Raw genomic sequence first — 23,822 nt, forward strand, 5'->3', positions numbered from 1 at the left:
TTGGCTGCAGTCTGCCTAGCTTGGAAATCAACAACACTTTGGATCTGATACCTTAATTCTGATACCTCTGTAGGTGTTTGCTATCAGCCGTCTTCAGCATGTGTACTGAAATAACCTGTGGTTGTAGAATAATCTGCCTTTTGGTGCTAAGGCTCTTGGGAATATATTGTTGCATAGGATTGTTGAGAATATTGATGTGCTCCTCAGTAGTCTAGTCAACTTGATGCCATCGTTACATGAGCACAGACAGGAAGTAATGGCCCCAAAAGTGGTGATGGCTGAATGATTGGTCCAATAACAAATCATATTGGACCTTTAGGGAGTCATTCTTCATTTACAATTGAATGGATTTTGAACCCTTTTCGCTCTCTTGACCCTTAGAGATCCCTTGCAATTGCCATTTTGAGACATCACTTGACATGCGCTTTTATGCCAAAGTACCGACCACCATGACCAAGAGTTTTCTTTCAAAACTGGCCGAAGAAAGGTCTCGAAAGTTATATGTCCAAATGTATCATTTTGTGAAGAAGGATATCGACAAACCTTGTGTAGTATACATGTCTTGAGGGCCTTTACTTACTAGTACAATTGCAGAATCATTGTAAAAAGTTGGTATAAAAAAAGCAAGCGTTGGTTCAAGGTCTTAATGGCATTGGAGCACGACTGAAGATGAGTTGATCAAATTGCTCTGAATCCAATGTCGCTGCATATACATACATTCAGTTGACATAATGGATTAGATGATCCGTCATTGCCGGCAATGAATCCGTCTGAATCGTCTCGTATGATGGGTTGACAGAGTTCTTAACGGATTAACCCAAGACCCTGGGGAGTCTTGTACAATCACTTCATTGGTGGTTCGTCCCTCCCAGCTCCTAACACCATTTGTTGCCGTTCGAAGACTCCTCTCGACGGTAGCTTGGGCATTAGAAGGCAAGCAGGCAATTGGAGGGACGCAATCCCCCGTGGACCGACACCGACCTCTTGGGTGGTCCTCACAATCTCTGCCCTACGTCTGGATGAACCAGACCCCAATCCAATGTACCAACACCATTGCCCGTGACTATCATACTCCACAACTCCCGCACTCACTCACTCCTCACTCACAAACGCATACACACACAATCGGAGAGGCCAAGTTCTCCGGAGAAGTCTCTTTCTCACTATCTCTCGACTTTGGTCGAGTACCTGGTCCTCGGCGGCCGGCATGGACTATCAATCACCGATATACACTAGAAGACCCCCGATTCCTCTTGCTCTGGAGAATGAGCGAGCCCGCAAAACTCGGGGACTCACCCTCCACTTTGAAGGGAATTCATTCCAATCCAACGAGAATTTGTTGGGGCCGAGGGCGCTCATCAGAACTCTATGTCGACATCAGAACGAGAACGAGGAGGCGGAGGAGGCGGAGGAGGAAGAGGAGGAGGAGGCGGATTCCAAGTTGTCCCAGCTCTGAGTGAGCTTACTCACATTGATGGAGTTAGTGTGTTGAGTGCATTGCTCGGTGACAGAGACGTTGTAGGTCGGATCTGGGGCCAAAATTTATAACAAAAGTCGAGAACGACAACAAAATCGAGTGGGTCTCCAGCGAGAATGCTCACAAGTGAAGTGGGGTCAGAGCGAGGCGTGAACCAAGAGTGAGTAGTGACCTATGCCACCAGACCGATGGTGGCTTTGCAGAACAAATCCGCGTTGAGCACGAGTGTCAACATGAAGGATAATTCGCACATATCAGCGCAACATGGGACACTGGCCATGGAGAAGGGCTCCCAAACCAAATCCGGGACCATTTCAGACCCAGATTTTCTCTCCAGGCCTGCCTGGTACAACGCTAGAACCGCACTCAATGTTATCCGAAAGGTAAGAGTCGGGTTTTTCGGTAGTGGAAGCTCAATTGCCATGTCTTATAGTTGAGATAGACCTACTACGGGACGATCCCGGGGAATGTCCCAGGGAAAGTGTCGTCCCCGAAAAAGTTTCGGCAAAGTGGTGGTGTCGGGTCGTTTGACAGCAGAGAATAGATCTCTTATTTGCGCTGGAACCCAACCAATTTTTACAAGCTTCCTAACTCTCGGAGCTACCTTAATTAACCTCATATGCATGCTCATGGCCCTGAAATCCGGAACGATCGATGCCTGTCGCTCGGATATGGATCAACTCTTTTTCATCCACATCGCTTCGGATTCCCTTCTCCTCCTCCTTCTCGTCTTCTTCCTTTTCGTCGTCGTTCCCTCATTGACGAAATTGAGTTGTTACCATTCTTTCTCCTTGTCATCATCACCATCACCATGATCCAAACTCGCTGGCACGGCAGCCAAAGCGGCCCCAAGGAATCCACCCTAGCCCAAAGCTCAAGTTCTAGAACAACACACTCTTTTTCACAGTTGCCGCCGTGCGTTCGCTTTGGAGCGAGCTCCTCGGACAACCCGAGAACTCCGTCCGACCGATCGTCCGTCCATCCATCCATCCATCTATGCAGGGAAGGCGGAGGAGCAAGAGGACGAGCTCTGAGCCATCATGGTCGATCTTGGTGAGAGGCCGAAGTGCTGAGCTCCGTTCTCAATTGGCTTCTGCCGGTTGCTTACGACCAATATACAGTACAAGGGGGGTTAGAGGGGCTTTAGTAATGGTCTAGGGTTTTGGATGGCGGCGATGTCTCAATCTTCCTTCTCCATACCTTCTCCTTTTACTACCACTACTACTACTACTAACACTACTCCTGCCACTACTACTACCACTACTGCTACCACCACCACCACCACTACCATCATCGTTGGCACTTCGGGAGCTTTTCTGTACTCACAATGTACCTGGGTCGGAGCCCGGGCCGCGGAAATGTATACTCGTAACTGAGGTCTTGTTGGGGTAGAGTAATGGCTCTATTACTTTGATGCCTTTCTGTGTTCCAAGATTTTTGATCAATTCTTCACATCACCTTGTATTTCGCTAGCATGCTTTTGATTTCCATTCACATTGGAGAATGCCCAATCAAGTAACAAATTTGATGAAATCCCTTCCACTGAGCTGATGACGCCCTTCGTTTTGGCCCATAAAGTGAGTAGAATATGCGAAGTCAGGTCGTTGGCTCTATCCAACTAGGATCTAGGAACGATGGAGGCTTCGTTCGTTGGCGCTCCATGAATTATGTTATTGATATCGTTGCGAGAATTCCGATCTGATTCAAGAGCAATTGAGAACACCAACTCATTGTTGCTTCAATGCTCCATCAAACCTCGGTCCAGAAACGCATTCTCAACAACGGGTCGAGATTCCTTCGGATCGACTACAAAGAAGAAAAGAGGAAAGAGAGAGAGGGAGAGCAAGAGAGAGCGAAATTGAACACGTTAGAATTGGCACTCATCGCACCTTGATAATGTCATGGTTAAGAGCTAATAGAAAACGTGTGTTTTCACGCTGTGTCTTAGGCCTGAGAATGCCTCGTTTAATGGGTATGGCTACCTTCTATACAGTTTATACGAGGGAAATCATGAGTCGTTTAGAGTACGATGCTTCTCATAAATCACGAGTCTAACCAATGTTTTACGTTCTTTTTCATTTCAGGGCAAAGCCACTGGGAACAAACCTGCTCTTTGGTTGAGAGCCAAGATGCAAGAGGAACTCTTTTCACTTGGACATTTTATTCAAATTCATGCTGGGAAAGTTCTGTTTGTGGGATTCCTCGTGTTGGTCGTGTTTTGTGTGGGACTCAAGAGTGCCCGAATCGAGAGCAAGATCGAGAATCTCTGGGTGGAAGGTAAGAAGCGAGCCAACCTCGTTGCACCTTAAAATATGTACTGAACGTTGGGCTCAAAGAAGGTATCGCTCGACTAGGCGCATTCCGTACTCCGTGAAAAACGATTGGGCCGTCTAGAAAGCCCGAAAAACAAAATAATTAATCTTATGCAATTAGAGTTTCTCTCTGGCCGTCAAAACTCGCAAGTTTTTGCCGCTTTTGACTCGGTTAACGAGCTTTTTCGGAAAAATTCGAGGGCTCCCCAAATTGACCTGTAACAACCCCTGCTGCGGGGCTTCTGACCTTTCTCCAGTCGATATGGTCACAAAAGGACCTGATTTATAGTAATTTCCAACTGAGTTTCGTCCACGAGCCTCTAATATCACTCCCCTCCCTCATCTCCACCCTCTCTAAACATATACAGTGCCCCATCCACATACAAAAATATACGTACAGTACAGTTGCCTCAGCCCATGGTGATGGCATGAAATTGGCGTCAATTTGAACTCGATTTGCCTCTCAAATATTGACAGAAAATCTGTTTGGCGATGAGCTGATCAAATATTTGACTTCTCTCTCGACACGACCATTGAAAAACCATGGCGAGAGTAGGACAAACACTCCATTGAATGCACGAAATCATGTCATTGAAGGAGAGCTCTCACAGAGCTTCTTGGCCAACATTGATTATCGCATTCTGTGTCTGTTTTCGCAGGAGATTCTTATTTCCTCATTTGTGGCCATGTTTCTGGGTTTACCTTGCTCAGTACCTATGAGTGCTGAACATTTGCGTCTACCCTCAAATATTCTGTTGCATTCATTCCAAAGAGTTCATTCAACAACAATTCAACCCTCTTTTTTCCACTCGGCTCTCCTCCTTCTTCCCAACTACTCACTCACTCCATCCGAAGTCAAGGAGCTCTTTTCACCCTTTTCCACATTTTTTCAACTTCTGACAGGGCAGATGAGGTAATCCCTCATTCTCGTCCAGCCCAATGTACTTCCATTCAAGTACTGCAAGCTTGCCAGGACTATTTTTGGGAGCTACCGGTAAATCATACGTACACAAAGACAACGTATCGGAGCTGAAACAGCCTTTATAGAGCACATATTATACTGTATGATGACAATGTCAACCCTCGTTTTGGTTACTCGAGCGGAGATTGTCGAAAATAGCCCCGGACCTGATGAAATGTGGAGGTGCTAGTGACGAAGAAGGGGAGGGTTGGAGACATTGCTGGCATTCCGCGAACTCGATCTTGACGACGAATTTTTGAACTCCTCCAAGTGACGCTCTGTGCTTTTTGCCTCACTATTCTCATCTCCATGTGCCCGGTTGTTAATTAACACTGTTTAGTACTTGGCTTTAGCCGTTTCTCGTCTGCCTGACACACACACACACACGCACACTGGGAAATGAAGACATCAAGGCACACTGCTAACAAGCCCCAACAGTTTAACACATGTTTGAGACAGTTTCCATACATTAGAAGGTTTGCAGAGAGACAGCAGAATTGGTCACACGGAGAAGGGTGTGGATCCCGTTGAAATTTGGTATGTAAACTCTCTTACTTGGGGTTATCTTTGAGTCGCTCTTTAGCTTAATGGATGGGCTGGTGGATGCCGAAGATAGACGGGAGATTATCAGTTCTCTCGGGGTCGAATTTTGGTCACTGTCGAAGGCTCTTTGGAAGAAAAGATATTGTTCAAAGGAGTCGGATCGCCTTAAAAGGACCGGAGAACTCTAAAAAGCCCAGCTTCCACCCCAACTTATCTCTTTGACTGTGAGTGTGTGGGTGCGTGTACGTATTCGTTCTTGTGTGATTCCGTATGGCTCGGAAAGCCTGGCAAAGGGACCCTTAACGCGTCCATTCAGTTTGAGGGTAATAAACCACCCTGAGCGGAGAAGAATGGTTTTGGCGTTCGTCCCTCAACTGGACCGGTCAATGATGCTTCTCAATCCCTCGTGAGCTCCACTCAGGTAAACTCACTGAGGTTGAGAGGGCTCTTTTATTGCACTCTGAAACGACGAAAAATCTTACCCTGTTTATGGGATCAATCTGGCACTAAAGATCTTAATTGGGCACCAACTTCCCATTGGCCAAAAACAACAATAACACACCATCTTGGTCGGATCACACGTGTAAGCTAGACTGGAACGGAAAAAGTGGATGATATTCAGAAATTTCCACTCGTCTCTGATGAAGAGATCGCGTCTTCATTCTGGCTCAATTCTCTGTACAGTCACTCAGTCGGTCGGTGGGTTCGTAATTTCGTCTGTGGATCGGTCGGTCCGTCCGTTCGTCGGTCGGTCCGTCGTCACACGAGGGGGGGGCGGGGGAATCATCAAAACGATATGGGTGGTCCTTGTTTCTGATGATCCTCTTGGTCGATCCTTCTTGGCTCCAGAGCACTTTCCATGAACGAGTCAGTCGGGTCTGGAAAGAGCGAGAGAGACTCTTCTTGGCCGTGTCCCCGAGTCGGTTCCCATTGTATTATCACCAGTCATGGCCAGAAGTGGAGCTACTTCAATGATCAAGAGCAACAACACTTGAAACTCGAGATTTGGTCTCATATTTTTTTTTCTCGTTTGCTCTTCTCCAACTAGTGAGAAGGGCCTCGAGCCACAAGTCACGGAGTTTTCGACGAGAGCGTGGAAATTTTTGACCGCCCCTGAGAATTTGAAATCCGCCATTTTTGAGGGTCATAAATCGTACACCCACTCTTTTGAGAAATTCAGCCATATTCTAATGATTGGGGCTCATGTGGGGCCACATTTAGATCTGGGTCTGGATTTTCGTATGAAACCTGGAGCACGAATGGATCAACTCTGGCAATCACGCTCCGCATTTGTTTTTCCTCGGACTGAAGTAAAGAGGTTGTCGATAGGGCCTTGTCTTTGGAACAATTCCAATATCCGTCAATGCAAATGAAAGAAACTCGAACGCGAGGTCCAAGGGAGGAGAGAGGAAAGACGACAAAAAGACGCTCGAGCGTGAGTTTCGAATTTCCCAGATGTGTTCATGTGTCCATGGATCCATCCACTGAAAGCCAGAGAGAAAAAGCGACCAATCAGGTCGAATTCTAATGGATTGACTGCCACGACGAATGGCTTCTCCATCCGTCGTCCCCTTGTGAATTCTTCGGAAAAATGGATCGGATGTCAAGGAGTTTCGAAAATGTTTTCTTTGGGATGGCGTCTGGAACACGTGTGGACCAGAAACATCTCGACGAGAAAGCGACGATGGCTCGTCAGAATGTTTTATGATGGCTTCGTGACAGCTCTCTGACGCCTGTCAATGGGATCGGGATTTATCCAAGCATGCGAGGAGGAACTGTGCAGTATTTGGCACGAAGTCTTATTCGCACTCTCCCAATACTACGAGGGAGGAATTGGATCAACCCGTCATTGGCTGGAAATGGGCGCGGTGAGCTCCGTTGGAGTGAGTTCATATCCTCCACTCTCTCTTGGAGAACAACAACGATCCGTTCTCTTAGGCTTGATCAAGCCACACATTCATCCGACCTCCCAAGGCGATCAAAGTGTCTCCTTTGTCGTTGTCGTTACATTAGAGTCGTCTTCGGTTCACAGACACCCACTCACCCATTCCAATTTGATTACATGCTCACGTTCCATCTTGATAATTTCCAAAGAAGTAGTCCTCTTGAAAAGAGCCAAGCAAACAATGCTTGGAGAATCCCAGATGTACGTACGTACGTACAGGATGACAGTGCTTAGAACTTGAACCCCAAGGACCTGAAAAAATGCATCTTCGGGTGGTCTTCCTTGAGATCTAAGCACTCTCACAGCAGCAGCAGCATCATCACCATCCACATTAGCAGGGAATGATCATTAGAACCTATTTGTCATGGGGCATATGGGAAATGAGAGATCGGAGAGGAGTTCATTTCCCCGGTTTTATGATTCCTCACCATTTCGGCAACTTCATGTGAACAACATTTTTGCCCCCGCTTAATGTCCCTCGGAAAATTAGTCAGGTTGAAACCGTTGCCAGGTTTTGTACCCGTCCAGGAAGACCACCCAAGATATGGCTTTTTTTGACGAGACTTGATGCCTTTTTTTCGAGAATGGTGTTTTAATTCTGAGCTGAAAAAAAACCACCTTTGCCAACTAACTGGGGGCTCCTTTGGAAATACGACTTCAATTGCAATGTCCGATATAGTAGCAGTTTGACCGGTCCGTCTCCAGAGTTAGTGATTGTGTGTGAAAATCCCGATGTCCATGCCAAGCGACTAACTCTCAGTTCTCACGTTCTCAACAACTTCTTAAAAGGTATCTACGAGCAGAAATCGGAGTGATTCGTACACCACTTGGACTTCACAACGGAGCATCTTTGTGAATAGGGGCGGGGCGTAAATATGAACATGACTTGAAGTCCTTGCTTTTTGTTCCACAAGTTCAAACAAACATCTGCATATCTGACTTGACATCTTTCTTGGTTGTTTAAGTTTCCAGACAACTCTTTCACTTTCTAGGGTACGCCCTGTTCAAGTGACCTGGTTGTTCTTTTTCTTTTTAAAACAGCAATGCCCTTTGGGTCATAAAAATCAAAGTTCATTTGACCCGATTTGTCTCGTCTGGGTCTTAACTTTTCACCTTGCTCTACAATGCTCGAAAGTTTCTCTCCTGCCGGACTCGAGAATTTCTGGCTTTTAATGACATCATTACAAGTTTTTTTCGAGCATATCGTGGTCTTGTTCTGACATGGCTGCTATAAGTCTGCAGACTAGTCTCTTTGAGCCATAGAATCGTACGAAATGGCCTTCAAGATCGAGGAGAAGTGTGGCAAGTGTTCCCTGCCCTCTTTTGGACCCGTGTTCAAGGCTGGAGGGAGAGACTGGAGGCAACTCCAATATTTTGCATTTCTATCTAATGGAAGGTGACACCTTCTAGCCGCGGTCGACAGAAGCTCTGTTCCGCAGACTGGAAAGTGTCAAGTTGGAACTGATGTTCTTGGCGTTTGTTTGGCAAATAGTTTCCTCATCAGAACAAGGTAGGAGTTTGGGGAGTTTGGCTGAAGCACCCAAAGACCAGAAGAGATGAGGAGGAATTGTAATCTCAACAACGCTTCATTCAAGTTAAAATGTTGAAGTTGGCAACGCTTCATTCCCAACAAGTTCATCAGTTGATGCTTGGGTGAATGGACTTAAAACTCATACATAAGATTCATCGCCTCGGTGGGTTAGAAAATGTAGTTTAAACTGAATACTTTGTCATTTCCTTACGAAAATTGTAATAAATGATTGTAAGCATGTAATAGATCTACCGCCAAAGACGAATATAAACTGCCCGCTCCCTCAGTTGAGTCACTTCTCTACTAGTTTCTCTTCTACAAGGAGGGATTTTCTCTCAGAGGTGCACTGCTATTACCACTACTACTACTACTACATGGGGATTTTCCCTTTTATTCCAGAGGGAGGTCGTCTACAAAAAGAATTGCAATATGTGGAAGCTCATTTGGGCCTAGGAGCGGGGGCCACCAGTGAGATGATCATTCAGACACCAATTGAGGACAGTGGGACAGCCTCCATCCTAACCTCGGAGGCCATGCTGTCCCATCTAGATGTGTTGCAAGCTGCCACCAAGGTCGTCGTCGACCATGAGGATGTGTAAGTTATTTATGTTTTGCGTCATTTTGCCCAGCTGCTACACATTCCGCCCAAAATTCTACGGACACGTAAACAACCAAGTCCTGACTTGAATGTGTGTGTTTTTGGGCTGATTTCAGGTCGTGGAAATTGCGCGATTTGTGCTACGCCCAGTCCATCCCCTTGTCAGAGGTTCAAATGATCGATCAGGTGAGCTTATTTTCATGCCTTTTACTCGTTATGTGTGTTCTTAAAATTGTCCAAGCCCTTCTTGGTATCGTACCAAGTGAAGACACCAACTTGCCGTCCAAACAAACCCCCCATTTAAGTAATTGGCATAATCATTGGGTCTTAGTAGCGAAGTGGTCCAGGAGAGGGTTTGGGTGGATGAAATGACATCTAACCTGAACGGTGCAAATCACACCGGCGAACCAAGCCAACACTGACATTAGATTAATGAGAGGTCTTTGCAAATTTGGCTGCAATTCGAATGGCTGCCTTCAGATAACAATAATGACAAGCCGTGCCATCTCGCCATCTCTTGCGTTCTGTTCGTTGGTTGGACCTCCCAACAAGATCAATGTCTTCATCATTCCGTTTGGAAGATTGGATGGAGAGAACGACTCGATGTTTGGAATAACCATTCTCTCGCTCGATCTTCTTCAAGCCTAATGTTAAACCCCCGACTCGATCGAGGAGCAAGAGCTTTGAATTGATGGGCAATCTTCACAAGTAGCCAGGAAACGATGTAATGATGACGACTGGGCCGGTCATTTGACCATCAATTTTCACGAGACAAATCAATGATCTGCGAGCTCTCCTAGATCGATCGCTCCAAAGTAAATAGCAGAAGTCAATTGATGAGCCAGTCTTCCACCAGACAGGAAATGGATCCTTCTCGGATCACCATAATTATCTAGCATTACGCCCCATTTTCTGGGGGCTCTTACCATGCCAAGAGTTGGATGATTCCTTTCATCGAAAATTGAAACCCGTCTTAATGTGCGTTGTGTGTTTTTCGTCTCCTTCTAGATCATGGAAAACCTTTTCCCCTGCTCAATCATCACCCCTTTGGATTGCTTTTGGGAAGGATCCAAGCTCTTAGACTCGGATCATCCTGTCCATATTCCGTAAGTTCAAAGAAACTAGTCTTGACAAGCGTGAAATAATTTTGGACAGCTTTGGTAATAGTTTGTTCCTCATTCACCGAGTAGATCTTGGTTCTTGGTCTCCCCTGATAATACATCGCAATCAGGGTGGCTGGGTATTTTTTGCTCTTGCGGCAAGTTTTATATATTGTTGTGTGGATAACCTATGACCGAAATGATTCGTCTCCAAAGAGGGGCTTTTTTAAGCCCCGGTAACTACTGGAAGAAAAAATGAAGAAGGTTTCTGGGTGGTCCAGTACCATTGAGCGGCTTGATGAAAACGCATTCATACGTTACATGAGCTTCTTCGTAGAGACACTGAGAAAAAAAGAGAAGAAATTCATTCATCGAAATCAAATACGATCTTGAGTCAACATGAGAGCTCAGGAGTAATTCATCAAGATTGGCTTTGGCTCGTAATCTCATGATGGGGGTGGGGTGCTTGTAAGGTGCCAAATGGTCGGGAAAGCCAGCGTGTTTCTTCTCGGCAGTGCCAACCGTCACAAATGAATGTGTCGCTGGCTTTTTCATGCATTTTCGGTTCATATTTGGCTGAGGACGCGAGCGAGCGAGTGAGCGAGTGAGCGAGCGCACCCATCCACCAACCAATGAGTGGTATGTGTTCTTGGTTTTCTGGGTGGTCTCCCACATCAAACAGAGCTACAATTAGACTTTTTGCATGTCTCCAAAGACCAAATGCACTCGTAAGGACTTGGCACGCCCTACATACTGCAACAAAGGGCCTCACGCAAAACTTTTTTAGAGGGGTTGGAAGAGAGGTATAATTCATTAATTGCACACGGATTCGTTGTTTTGCCCCGATAGAGACGATCCTTTTAAAGTTCGTTAACTTCCAAAAGCTGATAACCCGTGGGTGGTCTCTCTTTCTCTCTCTTGAGGGCACTTTTTTTTTATCAATGTTGATCCTCCAGTTCTTCTTTTTCCGTTGGACTTAATCTTGATGATCTGACTGGAGTGAATGTCAAGCTTGGAGATGGGCTTGTAAGTAGTTTTCTAGGCGATTATTCATCCAAGTGATCATGATGTCCACGAGACGAATTTGCCATTGGTGGGTTCATTTATTCCCCTTTCTCGGGTCGGCTCGACGTGAATAAATGAAGATGCCAACTGCTCAAAGAGCGTTGGTGGTGCCACATGAGCACAAACGATCGTTAGTCAAATGATCTCAGTGAATCATGAGAGGTGGGTGGCCTCTCTTAGCCCAAAAACATGGCCTCTACTGGAGTATCAAATTCGCCGATAAACCGAGTTTTGTGGCCGAGTGTAAGAAATACTTTCGCTTCCGTTTGTCGACCTGGTGAGCTTGAACCAAAAGCAGCCGAACGAGCACCATGAGCCGCCTTTAGCCGGAGAGGGCAAGATTGAAATAAATTCCCTGACCCTCAAGGCAAATCCACCAAAGTATATACATGTATATACATACAGCAAACCGTGCATAATCCATTTGACTCCAGAACCATCAGTCACGGACCAAAGAGAGGGAAAAAAACCATAATCATGAATTGTTCAATAGATATCAGACCCGCCTCCGACCACCTACGTAGATTTGGATTTGAACCGGGCCATGGATGCCTTTATCGAAAATACGAGTTGTTCGAGGATCGAAGGAGTCCTGAGTGATGACGAAACGAAATCAAATGTGTTCCTTTTCTCTTCTTTCAGTTTGGGCAATGAGGGAAGCATGCCTCTATCGTGGAAGACCCTTAATCCGACCAATTTACTCCAAGACATGAAACGGTTCTCCAATGTGTTTGACTTCAAGTCGTTTGAGGAATACATGAAGAGGGTGAGTAGTTGGTTGCTCTGTGAACATAGCTCATGTTGACCAGGAATTCAATCCCATCTGTATGTCTGTCTGTCTGTCTGCCTGTCTATCTATCTATCTGTCACCTACTACTATTCAAGTCAAGGGTTAACGTTTTCATAAAGGAAGTCCCCATTCCTCCATTTTCATTGAGCGTGGGCTGCTTGTTCGCAGGAGTGCAGAATTCATGCGTCCAACCAACCCTGCACACATGTCATTTGGAAATTCCTGTTGAAAAGCGAGATTTTTCCTCGTCCCCGACACGTTCAACCCTGAGCGGAGGCAAAAGCTTGGATGATGTCGGGCGGTGACTTTTTTTTTGGCTTCTTCTTGGCGGCAAAAACTGTTCATTTCACGCACATATCCGCTTCTGAAAGGAGATGATTATCACTTTGCACACTCAAGAACTTCTCAATCCCCCACTCAACTCGAGTTATGAGCCCAAGCTGAACTTTTGTTTGGTAGATATCCCGGTAGTGAACATGGGGGAAATACGTACTAGTGAATAACGCGCTGAGATGCGAGCACAGATCGTGACTTATCTCTTGACGACATCAAGTCTCTGGGCTCAAATCGGGGACCAGAGAAGGCAGACAAGAGCCAAGTGTTGGAACTTGGATGGGACTGGAAGACGTGGTGGATTGGTCGGTTCAAGGTTCAAGAAACATGATTTACCCGTCATCCAAACATGGCTCTTGGTGGCTTCTCAATCATGGATGAAAGACACTCATCAATAACCGCATTGGCTGTGAAACGACTTTGATGTCTCAATCGTTTTTCACCCCGACCGAGCACAATGTGGGTAAATTCCAAGCTCAATTGAATCCTCCCAACAGGAGAAGGAGGAGGGAGGGTTTCCCTTGCCCTTGGTCCCCCGAACCGATGAGCCGTTCGTTCCTCAATCCAAATGTGACTTTTGTTATCCGCTCACTTGTAAGAATGTGACTTCCCGCTTTTGAAGGGAGAACGAAACATTCTTCCAGAATTATCCCAGGATTTGTGGCTCAAAGCACTTTCGTCTGCAGCTGTAGCGATCCACTCACTCTTGGCGCTTGACATGTTTCAAAGTTTCAAGCCTTCTCTGGATCGAAAAAGGAAGCGGGAGACTGCATGGCATGAAGCCATGCAAGGAGTTGCGGAATAGCCAGTTCCAATTGGTCACCATTGATCGAGCATTTCCAATTTACAAGGAAAATGCACGAAACGAGGAGACACCATTCTTGCGCCTTTGAATTTGATGAAGGCGGACCCCAATTTCATGCCCTACTGAGAAATTCAAATGGGCTCATTTACACGGGGTGGAGGAAAACCCGCTGAGGACCAGGGTGATCAAGCGGTTTTGCTCCTTCTGGAGTTCTGATTCTTCTCTCCAAGCTCTGTGAATTGGATGATTTTGCTCTGGGGGCTTTGTTTTATGTAGACTCACAAGATCTTTCTTGTCATTCCCTTGGTCGGGATTATTATACAAGAGTTCGAGTGGAAACTAATTGATGTGAGCCAAGTCAAGACTCTGTTGTTCTCTTTGTTTCAGGCTGGAATCACGACGGGCTACCAGAATAAACCCTGTCTCAACCCTTTTGATCCGGATTGCCCGGAGACTTCGCCCAACAAGAACTCGATTCAAGTAAGATTTCTACTCGGATTGGTTCGTGATCACATGATTGGAGAGCTATAGAAATGCACACATTGGCCTTTTTTCGAATTAACGCGCTCTAAATCTGAACGGGTTTTGTCAAGAGAGAGAGAGAGAGAGAGAGCCTTATAGCCATTCCTGACTCGGACCTTCAACGATGCCGGGAATTTTTCCTTCATGGTTATTTAGCTCATGAAAAAGGGACTGACGGCTTGAGACCCCGCGTTCCTCCCTTCGTGGCTTTGGCAGAGATAGAAGGGGAAAGAAGCGTTTTTCGCAGTGGGACTCCAAGAATTTTTGTCATTGAATTTGCCGGCCAGATCTGAGCTCACCCATCAGCTCTAGGAATGATCACTTAATCAACTAGATGGGGACCTTTTGAGCACCTTATGAGCACTTTGGGACACTTACGTTCAGGTGGAAATGTTCACATTTCGGCTGCAAGTCTGACAGTTGTGCCAATTGCAACTTGTCACGTTTCTTCGAAAACAGGTGTGCTCAAGGTTGGTCTGAGGGTTGGGGAGTGGAACGTACTGAACTAATTGGAGAAGATCATTTATGTCACTTAGATTTATGTGGAAATTTTTATCGCTTGATCATACACAGAACCCAAGGTGCAGCAGTTGTGAACTGGGAACGAAAAAATGCAGATAATCCAGTCAACGAGCGAAACATAGAGTTGTGGTTTTAAGAATGCTCTCCTGGAATTCTTCCAACTCTTATCGCCCAATGCTCTGACTGTGCTGTCTCAATCACTAACCGAGGTATTTGGTTTGCTTGCTCTCCAGATCCCAAACATTGGAGCCGAATTGACAGGTGGATGCTATGGTTTTGCATCGAGATACAACCATTGGCCTGAACAGTTGGTGGTGGGTGGAACATCCAAGAACAAGACCGGTCACATCACCAGGTGAGTGAAAATGACGGGCTCATTAATCAAGGCCCTTTTTTGGTCCAATTAAAGCGATTGTCAAAGTCACACTTGTAATGAAGCCATTGTCTAATCTCCGTCTTGTCGGGTGAATCAGACGTCAAGACAAATGGATTCCAATATCAAGTTTGACTCTCTCATTGGCTTTGATTCATTTGGCGGAGGCCGAGATCAACTCACCTTCTTAGAGAACCAGTCCTCTAGCTTTAAATGACCTCGAATCCCCCCAAACGGTTGCCAGGTCTCGAATGAATGAAGGGAGTACGAAGTAGTTACGAGATTAGATCCTTCCTCCCCCTTCTTGACTTGGCCCCTTGTTGCATGCATTCACTCACTCACTCACTCATTCATTCATTCAATACCATTTCCAGGGCCAAAGGTCTCCAATCAGTGGTTCAACTAATGGGTGAAAAGGACCTCTTCGATTTCTACAGTGACACGTACAAGGTCCACAGTCTGGATTGGTCACGAGAGAAGGCGGCCGAGATCTTGGCGGATTGGCAAGGCAAGTTCAGCCGAGAAGTCACCAGACTTACCATGGAAAAGAGTCTCAGCAAGAAATATGACATCAACGCCTACTCCAACTACCAGCTGGACGAAATCATGGAAGAGTTCTCAGAGTTCAGCTTGGTCAACTTGGCCATCGGCCTCGGCCTCATGGTAAACGACATCCATTTGAACCCCTTGGGAGAGAATCCTCAGCTTACATTCAAGCACTCTTTTAATCTTGACAGGCCCTGTACGCCTCCTTGACCATGATGAAATGGTCGGATGAGGTGTTCTCTCAATCCGGGATTGGATTTTGTGGCGTCATCTTGGTGGCTCTCAGTGTGGCCAGCGGTTTGGGCCTTTGCGGGATCCTAGATATTACCTTCAACGCCACCACTTCGCAAATTGTGCCCTTTCTAGCCTTGGGCTTGGGGGTCGATGCCATGTTCCTGTTGGCTCACACTTACGGCGAGACCGTTTCCAAGCGAAGAAACCCAGCCAAAGAGGTAGGAGAAACGTAATCAATGCATGCGGGGCTTCTACGTACTAGGTATATGTAACCAACTTGGTCTGGCCCAAGTCATTCACGACTGTCCAAAATGCTGATTAGGAGCCATTATTTCGTTGAGGTTTTCCGAAATGAAGACGTCAAGAGACCTGCCCACCCGGCAGGACGCAATCACCCCACTTACCCCCTTCTGTGGGCAAATTTATTTCCTGTGCCGAATCCAACGGACAGACGGACAGACACAAACCGAGGAGTTGGGTCCACCTCTACTTTTTCTCGCTCTCTTTCCATCCAATTTTGACTTTGTTTCGAACAAGTTGGGCGAGTCCGGCGAACCTCAGAGAGAGCACGAGGGGCAAGAGAAGAAGGAGTACCAAGAGGAAGAGGATAACGAGCTTCGACGTACAGGAGATACTGAAGTCAGACATTGGCCCTGAGGCTGAAGCACAATCACACCTCATGCTTAGAATAGCCATTCAACACCATTGCCTCATCCCCACATCGGCATCCAAGTGGCGAGTGCAAAATGAAGCCGTTGCTGAAATGATCTTGGCTTGGGCTGACAATTGCGTACATCTATCTACTAACTATATCTCCATGTAGTATGTATGTCCATGGTGGCCGTGCCAGAATGGAGATGTTCAAAACTCATGAGATGGAATGTGGTCAGACCACGGAACAGATGAAACGCCACCTTTTTTAAGGCACATTAATGTCCGGACTAGAAAAGCGAGATGAGAGAAAGATCTCTACCATCTCGTTTTATCTCAGAGAGGTATTACAGCGGTGGTAGAAACGGTGGTGGTTCCTTTGAAGCGGATATTTATGTTCATCTCTTAAATTCCTTCTTTGTCGCGACTGAGTGAGGAGAATCAGAGTCTCCCTTGCTTGCTCTTCATCGGGATTGCTTTCCATTGGGCTTCGACTCACATTATGATGATCCTCCTTGCACTGCCAAAGTGAATCGAGACGAGGACCTGAGTCTCAAGATCCTTCAATTATGTTTGAATGTATGAACACGATGGAGGCCATCTCGAGACGAGTCTCCCTCTCCTTGAGGAACAGATAAGACACCAAGGAATGTTCTCATGTCGTCTGGGACATATAACCAATCTCGAAAAGGTCACGTCAGTGATAAAGGAGGCGCTTCATCAGTATTTCATCAGTTGGAAGGGAAAGAAAGATGTTTTGACACCCGATTCGAAGTCGGAATTTCACTCCACCTCTGTCGTCCTTATCCTCGATCTCGGGTTGGTTTATTTAACCCGTCGAATCCTGTGACAAATTGCCGTGTTGTTGTTTGTCACCGATATTGATCCGGGATGATGGCATCCATTTGTGTTGTTTTTGTGTCCATCCATAGGTCTCACCTTGCCAACCAATCCGGCCATCTCATCACGATTGGCCATGATGGTTCCCTCCTGACCACTGAAAAGGGTTGTGCTGTAATCCGCCAAATTGAGTTGCACGGCCATTGATCGGGGAAAAGCATCACTCGAGGGTGGTCCCGTTCAATCCTTGATGCCAGTTCTAGTCCATCAGTCGGTCTGGCGAGCTAACCTTGGGTGGTGGGCAGGTTTTCTATCAAGATCAACAATATGACCCACAAGTCCCATTTGACCTGTATTGAGAAAGTGTCTATGGGTCCGTTGTTTGAGCGCAACCCACCTATTGTGCCCAATTTGTCTTTGTTCTGGTCAACGAACAGAGCTCCTATTTTCTATTTACAACCAGTCAAATCTCACCCATCTCCGGCTTTTCCCCCCTCGGAGTTCATTGTGGGATGGATGGATGAGGGTGAACGAGCAGGATTTGCTTTGAGCATCACCCTTCACCCCGGGTGGCCCTCCCTCGGATGGATCTTTTTGGGACAGAAGAGATGCATCTCCGAGATGCACTTGATCTATTGACGTCGGGCATGTCACTTTGGCCCAAGGTATCTTCGGCCGTGAGAAAGCAAACCTGAGTTGATGCCCTCCTCATTCAAGGATGGGTTTGCTCCTGTGGTCCAACTCCTGGGTTTGGAATCGAGTTCGGAGAATTGAGTCATTATGATTGCCGTTATTAGTGTAGGGGTCTGATTCTCTTGGTGTTTGGTTGGGCGTCCTGTGTGGTCCACCCACTTTGACCAGAGAGCCAATGAAAGAATCAAGTTCAGAGACCACACACGGAACCTCCTTCGTTCTTGAGAGAGGAGGGGGTAATTCTAGGATAGGAGAATAAGTCATCTCCCACCAGCACATGGGCAATTATGCTTTGTGAAATCTTGGAATCCCGGTTTGAGGCCCGGGAATCGCACCTAAGATCATTTTCAGCAAGTTCATCTGTTCTAAATTATCTAAGCATTGATTTGTTGTTCTTGAATGAACGCGGATTCTTCCTTAGATTGCTTTTTCTGGGCTGTGCGTACACATATGTATGATGCTGATGCTGATGCTGATGCTGATGAGCTTTGAATCTGGACCACCCGGTTGTCGGACTGTAGTCCGCGATAGTATGTCTTTAAAGATCGTAGATGAAGGGAGAAAAGAGTTCAGAAAAAGTCTCTGCTAATGGTTATCATTGACTCATCCGTCAATTCGCTTCGACAACAGGGTGTTTGGAGAATGGGGCCACTCCCAAAATTGAACTTACTCCTCCCACCAGACGAGTCGATTACCGTGACTCGAGATGAAGAGCGAACCGAGTAGTGACCCTACTACTCGGTTTGAAATGAGCTTTCTGAGACACTCGGTACATGGATGACTCTGTGAGAAACGACCACCCACGGAATGGAACACTGTCAAAATTTCCCTCTGTCAAAGGGACGAGAAGGAAATGTAAATGAGTGGTTTCGCTTCGCTGACTTCCTGTTTTCCTGGAAAGAATTACCTTTCGGCATTGTCTTCTGGTACTAGAAAGTATCTGTCGAGCTTTGTTGGTGGTAGAATCGATATCGTAACCTGACTTTAATCTTAGAAGAATCGATAAGATATTGGATTGGAAATGTAGAGCTGTTCTCGCCACAATAATAGAATCCTCAGGTGGATGACCAGTGAAACGCCTTGAGCGGAAAAACGTGCTGGAACTTCTTCTTCTCTTTCCTGAGGATCGGAGACCACCTTGATCGAAGATGATGATGATGATGATGATGATGATCCCCCTCCTCCTCACAAAAGCGACTCGAATTAAGTGCAATCGATGGAATTTTTTGGTATCTTGATTCGTAATGCCACAATGCGATCAAAGCGATCCATCTCTCAAAGAAATTCCTGATTCAGCTATCCTGTAACGGGATGATCCACCAACGATCATCTCGCTACAAGATCTGAAGCGCAAGATGATATCGCGACATCACTTTGAAAATGAAGGCACGGCTCATTTCTTCGCCACACCATTATGATTTTGAGCGACATCCCTGGTGCCTCTCTTCTTAACTTTTTTCCTCTTTCTCTCCTCGTGTTTGTGGTCTTTGGATTTGTTCTGGATCATTAGAGTTCTTCTCTCCTCCTTCCTCTCTAGAACGAAGTCAGACCACGTAGTAGACTCCAATTATGATGGTTTTATCCAAGACCAGGTGAGCAATCATCTGGACGATCAAGTGGCAATGAAAGAGGAGCACCAACTCCTAACCTCCAAAATTGGCTAGAGGCGTCATCATCCAGCCCTATAAAGCTCTCTATGCTAGAAATAAATAATGGTGCAAATCATAAAACTGATGGTACACATGGATTGCGTGTCATAAGAACGAGGATCCAATCAGCGCACCTTTTCTTGAAGAATGTTCAAGACTATTGTGTATGCTTGTGAATGAGATAAGACAATGATAATAATGATATGTTACTTGGTGGTTCTTTAGATGCTGCAGTGCTCTGTCAATGCCCCAAAACGAACTAGATCAAGATGATTCTCAGGCCTGAAGGTGGATATGAAATCGTGATTAAATTGGTATCACGTCCATAGCTAAAGTGGCTTCTTACCTCAATAGGCTTCATTCATCACGATTAACTCTCCGGGAGAGGATGAAACTCCCCTGTATACCCCCACCCTATTATGATGTCTTGCTCTCCAAATAAATGAAAACTTCATTCTCATTTCAGAATATCATAGGCGACGTCTTACGGAAATCCGGCATCTCAGTCCTCCTGATGGCTGTTTGCAACATTGCCGCATTCTTAGCCGCTGCCGTCATTCCCATCCCAGCTCTGCGGGCATTCTCGCTGCAGGCGGCCATATTGGTGGCCTTTAATTCCGTGGCCATGACGATCCTGTTCCCGGCTGTTTTAGCCTTGGATTTGCGACGGATCCAAGCGGATCGAGTTGACGTTCTTTGTTGCTACTCTGGAAGAAAATTTCGGGAAAAACGATGCCTGAAAGAGCAGAAGAAGGCGGCCAAATCAGCCGCCAATAATTCATCGTCGCTCTTTGACGAACAGTATCCCGGAGATGAGAAATGCTACGTCAACTCCAACGAAGTCGCTTCCGAACCGTTCCAGGTCACATTGACCGGCTTTGCGAGTCTGCAATTTGGGCCTTGGTTGACCAAAGCACCTTTCAAGGTTCTCATCACAGCCATCTGCTTGGCACTGACCGTGTTGGGCGTTTATGGCATGACCGTGATGGAGGATGGCTTAACTTTATCGGATGTGGTTCCTCAAAACACCTCTGTCTATCACTTCCTGAACGCTCAGGACAAATATTTTGGCTTCTACAACATGTACGCGGTGAGCCAGGGTAATTTCGAATATCCTCAGAACCAGAAGCTCCTTTACGACTACCACAATGCCTTCGTTCGGATCCCAAATATCATCAAGGACGACAATGGAGGATTACCCGAGTTCTGGTTGTCCCTTTTTCGCAATTGGTTGGCCAACCTCCAGACTGCCTTCGACGACGATTTTGTTGACGGAAAGATCGACACCAAAGGATGGCACAAGAACGCCTCCGAATCTGGAATCTTGGCCTTTAAACTAATGGTTCAGACTGGCCACGTGGACTACCCAGTGGACCAAACACTTGTGACTCGAAACCGACTGGTTGATTCCCATGGGATCATCAACCCCAGTGCCTTCTACAACTACCTCTCAGCCTGGTTTACGAATGATGCCATGGCCTACAGCTTCGCCCAAGGGAACATTGTGCCTACCCCCAAGTTGTGGCTCCATGATTCCAGGGATTTCGACCTCAAGATTCCCAAATCCCAACCCATTGCCTATGCCCAAATACCATTTTACATGTATGATTTGGGTCAAACGGACGTCATGGTTGACACCATCCGAATGGTACGAGAAGTGTGCCAGAGCTTCGAAGAACGAGGATTGCCCAATTTCCCGCGGGGAATTCCGTTCACTTTCTGGGAGCAATACCTCCATCTTCGACTTTGGACAGTGATTGCGCTGGGCGCAATTTTGGGCGCCATGTTCTTGGTCACGGCCTTTTTCCTCATGAACACGTGGTTGGCAGCCATTTTGACCGTTGTGGTGGGTTTGATGGTGGTTCAGCTCCTGGGCTTCATGGGCGTGATTGGAATCAAACTGAGCGCCATACCCGCTGTCATCCTAATTATCGCTGCCGGAATGGGCCTTCAATTCACTCTTCACCTCGGCATTGTAAGTAAACATTCAGAGCGTTCTGCTTAAAAAGGTGGGACGGAATTAATATCTGAGTTTGGCATCTTTTATAGGGATTCATCACTTCCATTGGGAACAAGAACAGACGGATCTTGATGGCTGTGGAGCACGTCTTTGCTCCTGTCCTACATGGAGCGGTTTCCACTTTCCTGGGAATCACCATGCTGGCCTTTTCTCATTTCGACTTCATATTCCGGTAAGATTACAGTTTTGGCGCCTGCTCAAATTATTCCCAAGAACCACATGTTAATCGATGACTGTATTTACAGATACTTTTTCTTGGTGCTCACGGCTATGATCGTCCTGGGTGTGTTCAATGGGCTCATTTTCTTACCCGTCTTCCTGGCCTTTCTTGGCCCTCCTGGAGACGTGATCCCCAACGAGAGCTCAGAAGCCATCGCTCCACCCACTCCAGATGTTAGTCATAACAACAAGAAGAACGGCCAAAGACCAAGAATACATATCAAGAACAACCCTCAACGACCGATGCCCCAGCCATTGTCCAAGCGACACAACTCAGATTTATCCTTGAGCACGATTGACGAGGAATCGCAGTCTTATCACACGTCCTCGCAGTCGGATCAAGGTGGAAATCCAATCAATATTGGAGGCGGGACCAGCGTGTTCTTGGAACCTGAGGTCGTCGTTGAGACCACGACCATTCCCAATCCACAGGTATGTTCAAACCGTCCCAAATGATTTGGTCATTGTTCTGGTGAAGCCGGGGTCTCATTGGTTCTATTTTTTTTGTTCGTTTCAGAGCTCCACGAGTAGTCGTTGTTCGACTCCCAATCAAGTGACCAAGGTCACGGCCACGGCCAAGTTCAAGGTCGAGGTCCATGCACCCACCAATGCTAGTACAAATGAGCGTCCCCAGAGTTCAGCATCCTCCAGGCGGTCTCGACGATCGCCCAAGATGAACAACGATCAAAACACGCCTTCGTCCGTCCATAGCAGCCTTACAGACTCGCTGAGGTCCAGTTTAAGCAATAGCGTGGCCTCAAGTCTGAGCTCGGAAGCGGGTGACCCCGGATTTTCGGAGAAGTAAAGGCTTTCTGCCTTCAACCAAGAGTATTCCAAGTGAAACCCAACGTCCGTTGGCTGTGATAATATCAGTGGGTATTGTGCCCATTTTTTCAACGTATCAAAATTAGTTTTCCCGTTGTTGACTGTGATAGAATGTCTCTTGTTCGAGCTTCCATTATATTATTAGCCATGCATTACGTCCATGATGTAAGGTCATTCTTGCTTGAAATAAACCATTTGCAACACTGACAAGTCGACTTTGTCCATGGCGTTTATGGATCAAGGGAATATTGCATAGTTTGCAAAAAAGTTTCAATTTTTCTATTATGTATTAATTGCTTGCTTGCTTGATTGATTTTTATTTCAGGGACTAGAGATTTGATGAAAAATGAACAAATAACATAATCACTCGATATAAATAGATACTTTGAACTTGATTCAAGAAAAGAAGTTGGTGCTGATTATACAGGGTGCAGAACCAAAATTTAGACTGAGGTTTCTTTGGCTTTGGTGCCAAAGCCTGACGATTATAACCAGTCATGTTGATATTGATGGATTGATGGATTGATTTATCTATTTTTCCGGGAAAAATATTTTCTCGTTGACAAGGCGAATTTTTCCCAGGGTCTAATAAGCCATGTGGGTTCATAATTTTCATGAGATCCTTTACCTAGCTAGTTGCAGACTGTGGCTCGCTTGAAGACCCGGCCCACTACAGGCTTCTCTCATTGAGAAGCTCTCTCCTCCAGTGTCCGTAGACATAGGAATCTCCTTTATTAAGAGGTATAGCATGATCACATAAATGAATAGCACTTGCTTGCGTCACATATCAAGGAATAGCATGAGGTTAAGAGGTTGGATATTTGTAAGGTTCATTGCTTAGAAACAAGGGTTAAAATTCAGTTTTGGTTCGTAGAAAAAATAAACGTCGTTCCAAGTTTTAGAAAAGGAATATCCTGGGAGACGTTGGAACCAATTAAGTTTAACAAAGGGTAAGCTAATAGTGTCACCACCTCGTCTTACTTGAAAGCTATATGTATTAGTAATAGGGGAAATAAAACTTGATTTTCTCCAATTTGACCAAGTCTCTCAATTTAAGTAATCTCAATGTTTTAAAAATTGGACTTGTATGAGCTTTAAATGTTGTTGCTCCTACCCATCTAAATACCTTTTTTGTATGACTTCTAGTTCGTGAATGTCGGGGCAGTTATATCGAAAAATTTGATACTGTATTCAAGTTGACTTGTGATTAAACCAAGTTTTTCTTCAAATGGACTGGTATCGACCGTTTAGTCAAGAAGAATGTATAT

General features: G+C 46.0%; 1 protein-coding gene across 3 annotated transcripts; it reads left to right on the forward strand.

The window, feature by feature from the left end:
* The first annotated feature begins 1,512 nt into the window (after window positions 1-1,512).
* Window positions 1,513-22,758, forward strand: LOC131883990 (protein patched homolog 1-like). Of its 3 annotated transcripts, XM_059231611.1 has the most exons (14): window positions 1,513-1,860; window positions 3,562-3,754; window positions 9,169-9,364; window positions 9,484-9,553; window positions 10,376-10,473; window positions 12,175-12,298; window positions 13,848-13,940; window positions 14,738-14,859; window positions 15,252-15,540; window positions 15,615-15,875; window positions 19,957-21,465; window positions 21,540-21,682; window positions 21,756-22,161; window positions 22,247-22,758. In XM_059231611.1, the coding sequence occupies exons 1-14, from the start codon at window positions 1,666-1,668 to the stop codon at window positions 22,532-22,534; spliced, it is 3,987 nt and encodes a 1,328-aa protein (XP_059087594.1). In that variant the 5' UTR covers window positions 1,513-1,665; the 3' UTR covers window positions 22,535-22,758. The 3 variants fall into 3 exon arrangements, with proteins under 3 accessions (XP_059087594.1, XP_059087611.1, XP_059087602.1); XM_059231628.1 differs by lacking the exons at window positions 1,513-1,860; window positions 3,562-3,754; window positions 9,169-9,364; window positions 9,484-9,553; window positions 10,376-10,473 and adding an exon at window positions 10,859-11,106; XM_059231619.1 differs by lacking the exons at window positions 1,513-1,860; window positions 3,562-3,754; window positions 9,169-9,364; window positions 9,484-9,553; window positions 10,376-10,473 and adding an exon at window positions 11,678-11,775.
* The last annotated feature ends 1,064 nt before the right edge of the window (window positions 22,759-23,822 follow it).

This window comes from Tigriopus californicus, chromosome 1 (assembly GCF_007210705.1).
Source record: "Tigriopus californicus strain San Diego chromosome 1, Tcal_SD_v2.1, whole genome shotgun sequence".
Taxonomy (NCBI): domain Eukaryota; kingdom Metazoa; phylum Arthropoda; class Copepoda; order Harpacticoida; family Harpacticidae; genus Tigriopus; species Tigriopus californicus.

Coding starts and splice junctions, on each gene's coding strand:
- LOC131883990 (XM_059231611.1), top strand. CDS start 1,666: ATGGTGGCTTTGCAGAACAAATCCGCGTTGAGCACGAGTGTCAACATG. Junction 1,861..3,561: donor CACTCAATGTTATCCGAAAG/GTAAGAGTCGGG, acceptor TTTTCATTTCAG/GGCAAAGCCACTGGGAACAA. Junction 15,876..19,956: donor GAAGAAACCCAGCCAAAGAG/GTAGGAGAAACG, acceptor TTCTCATTTCAG/AATATCATAGGCGACGTCTT.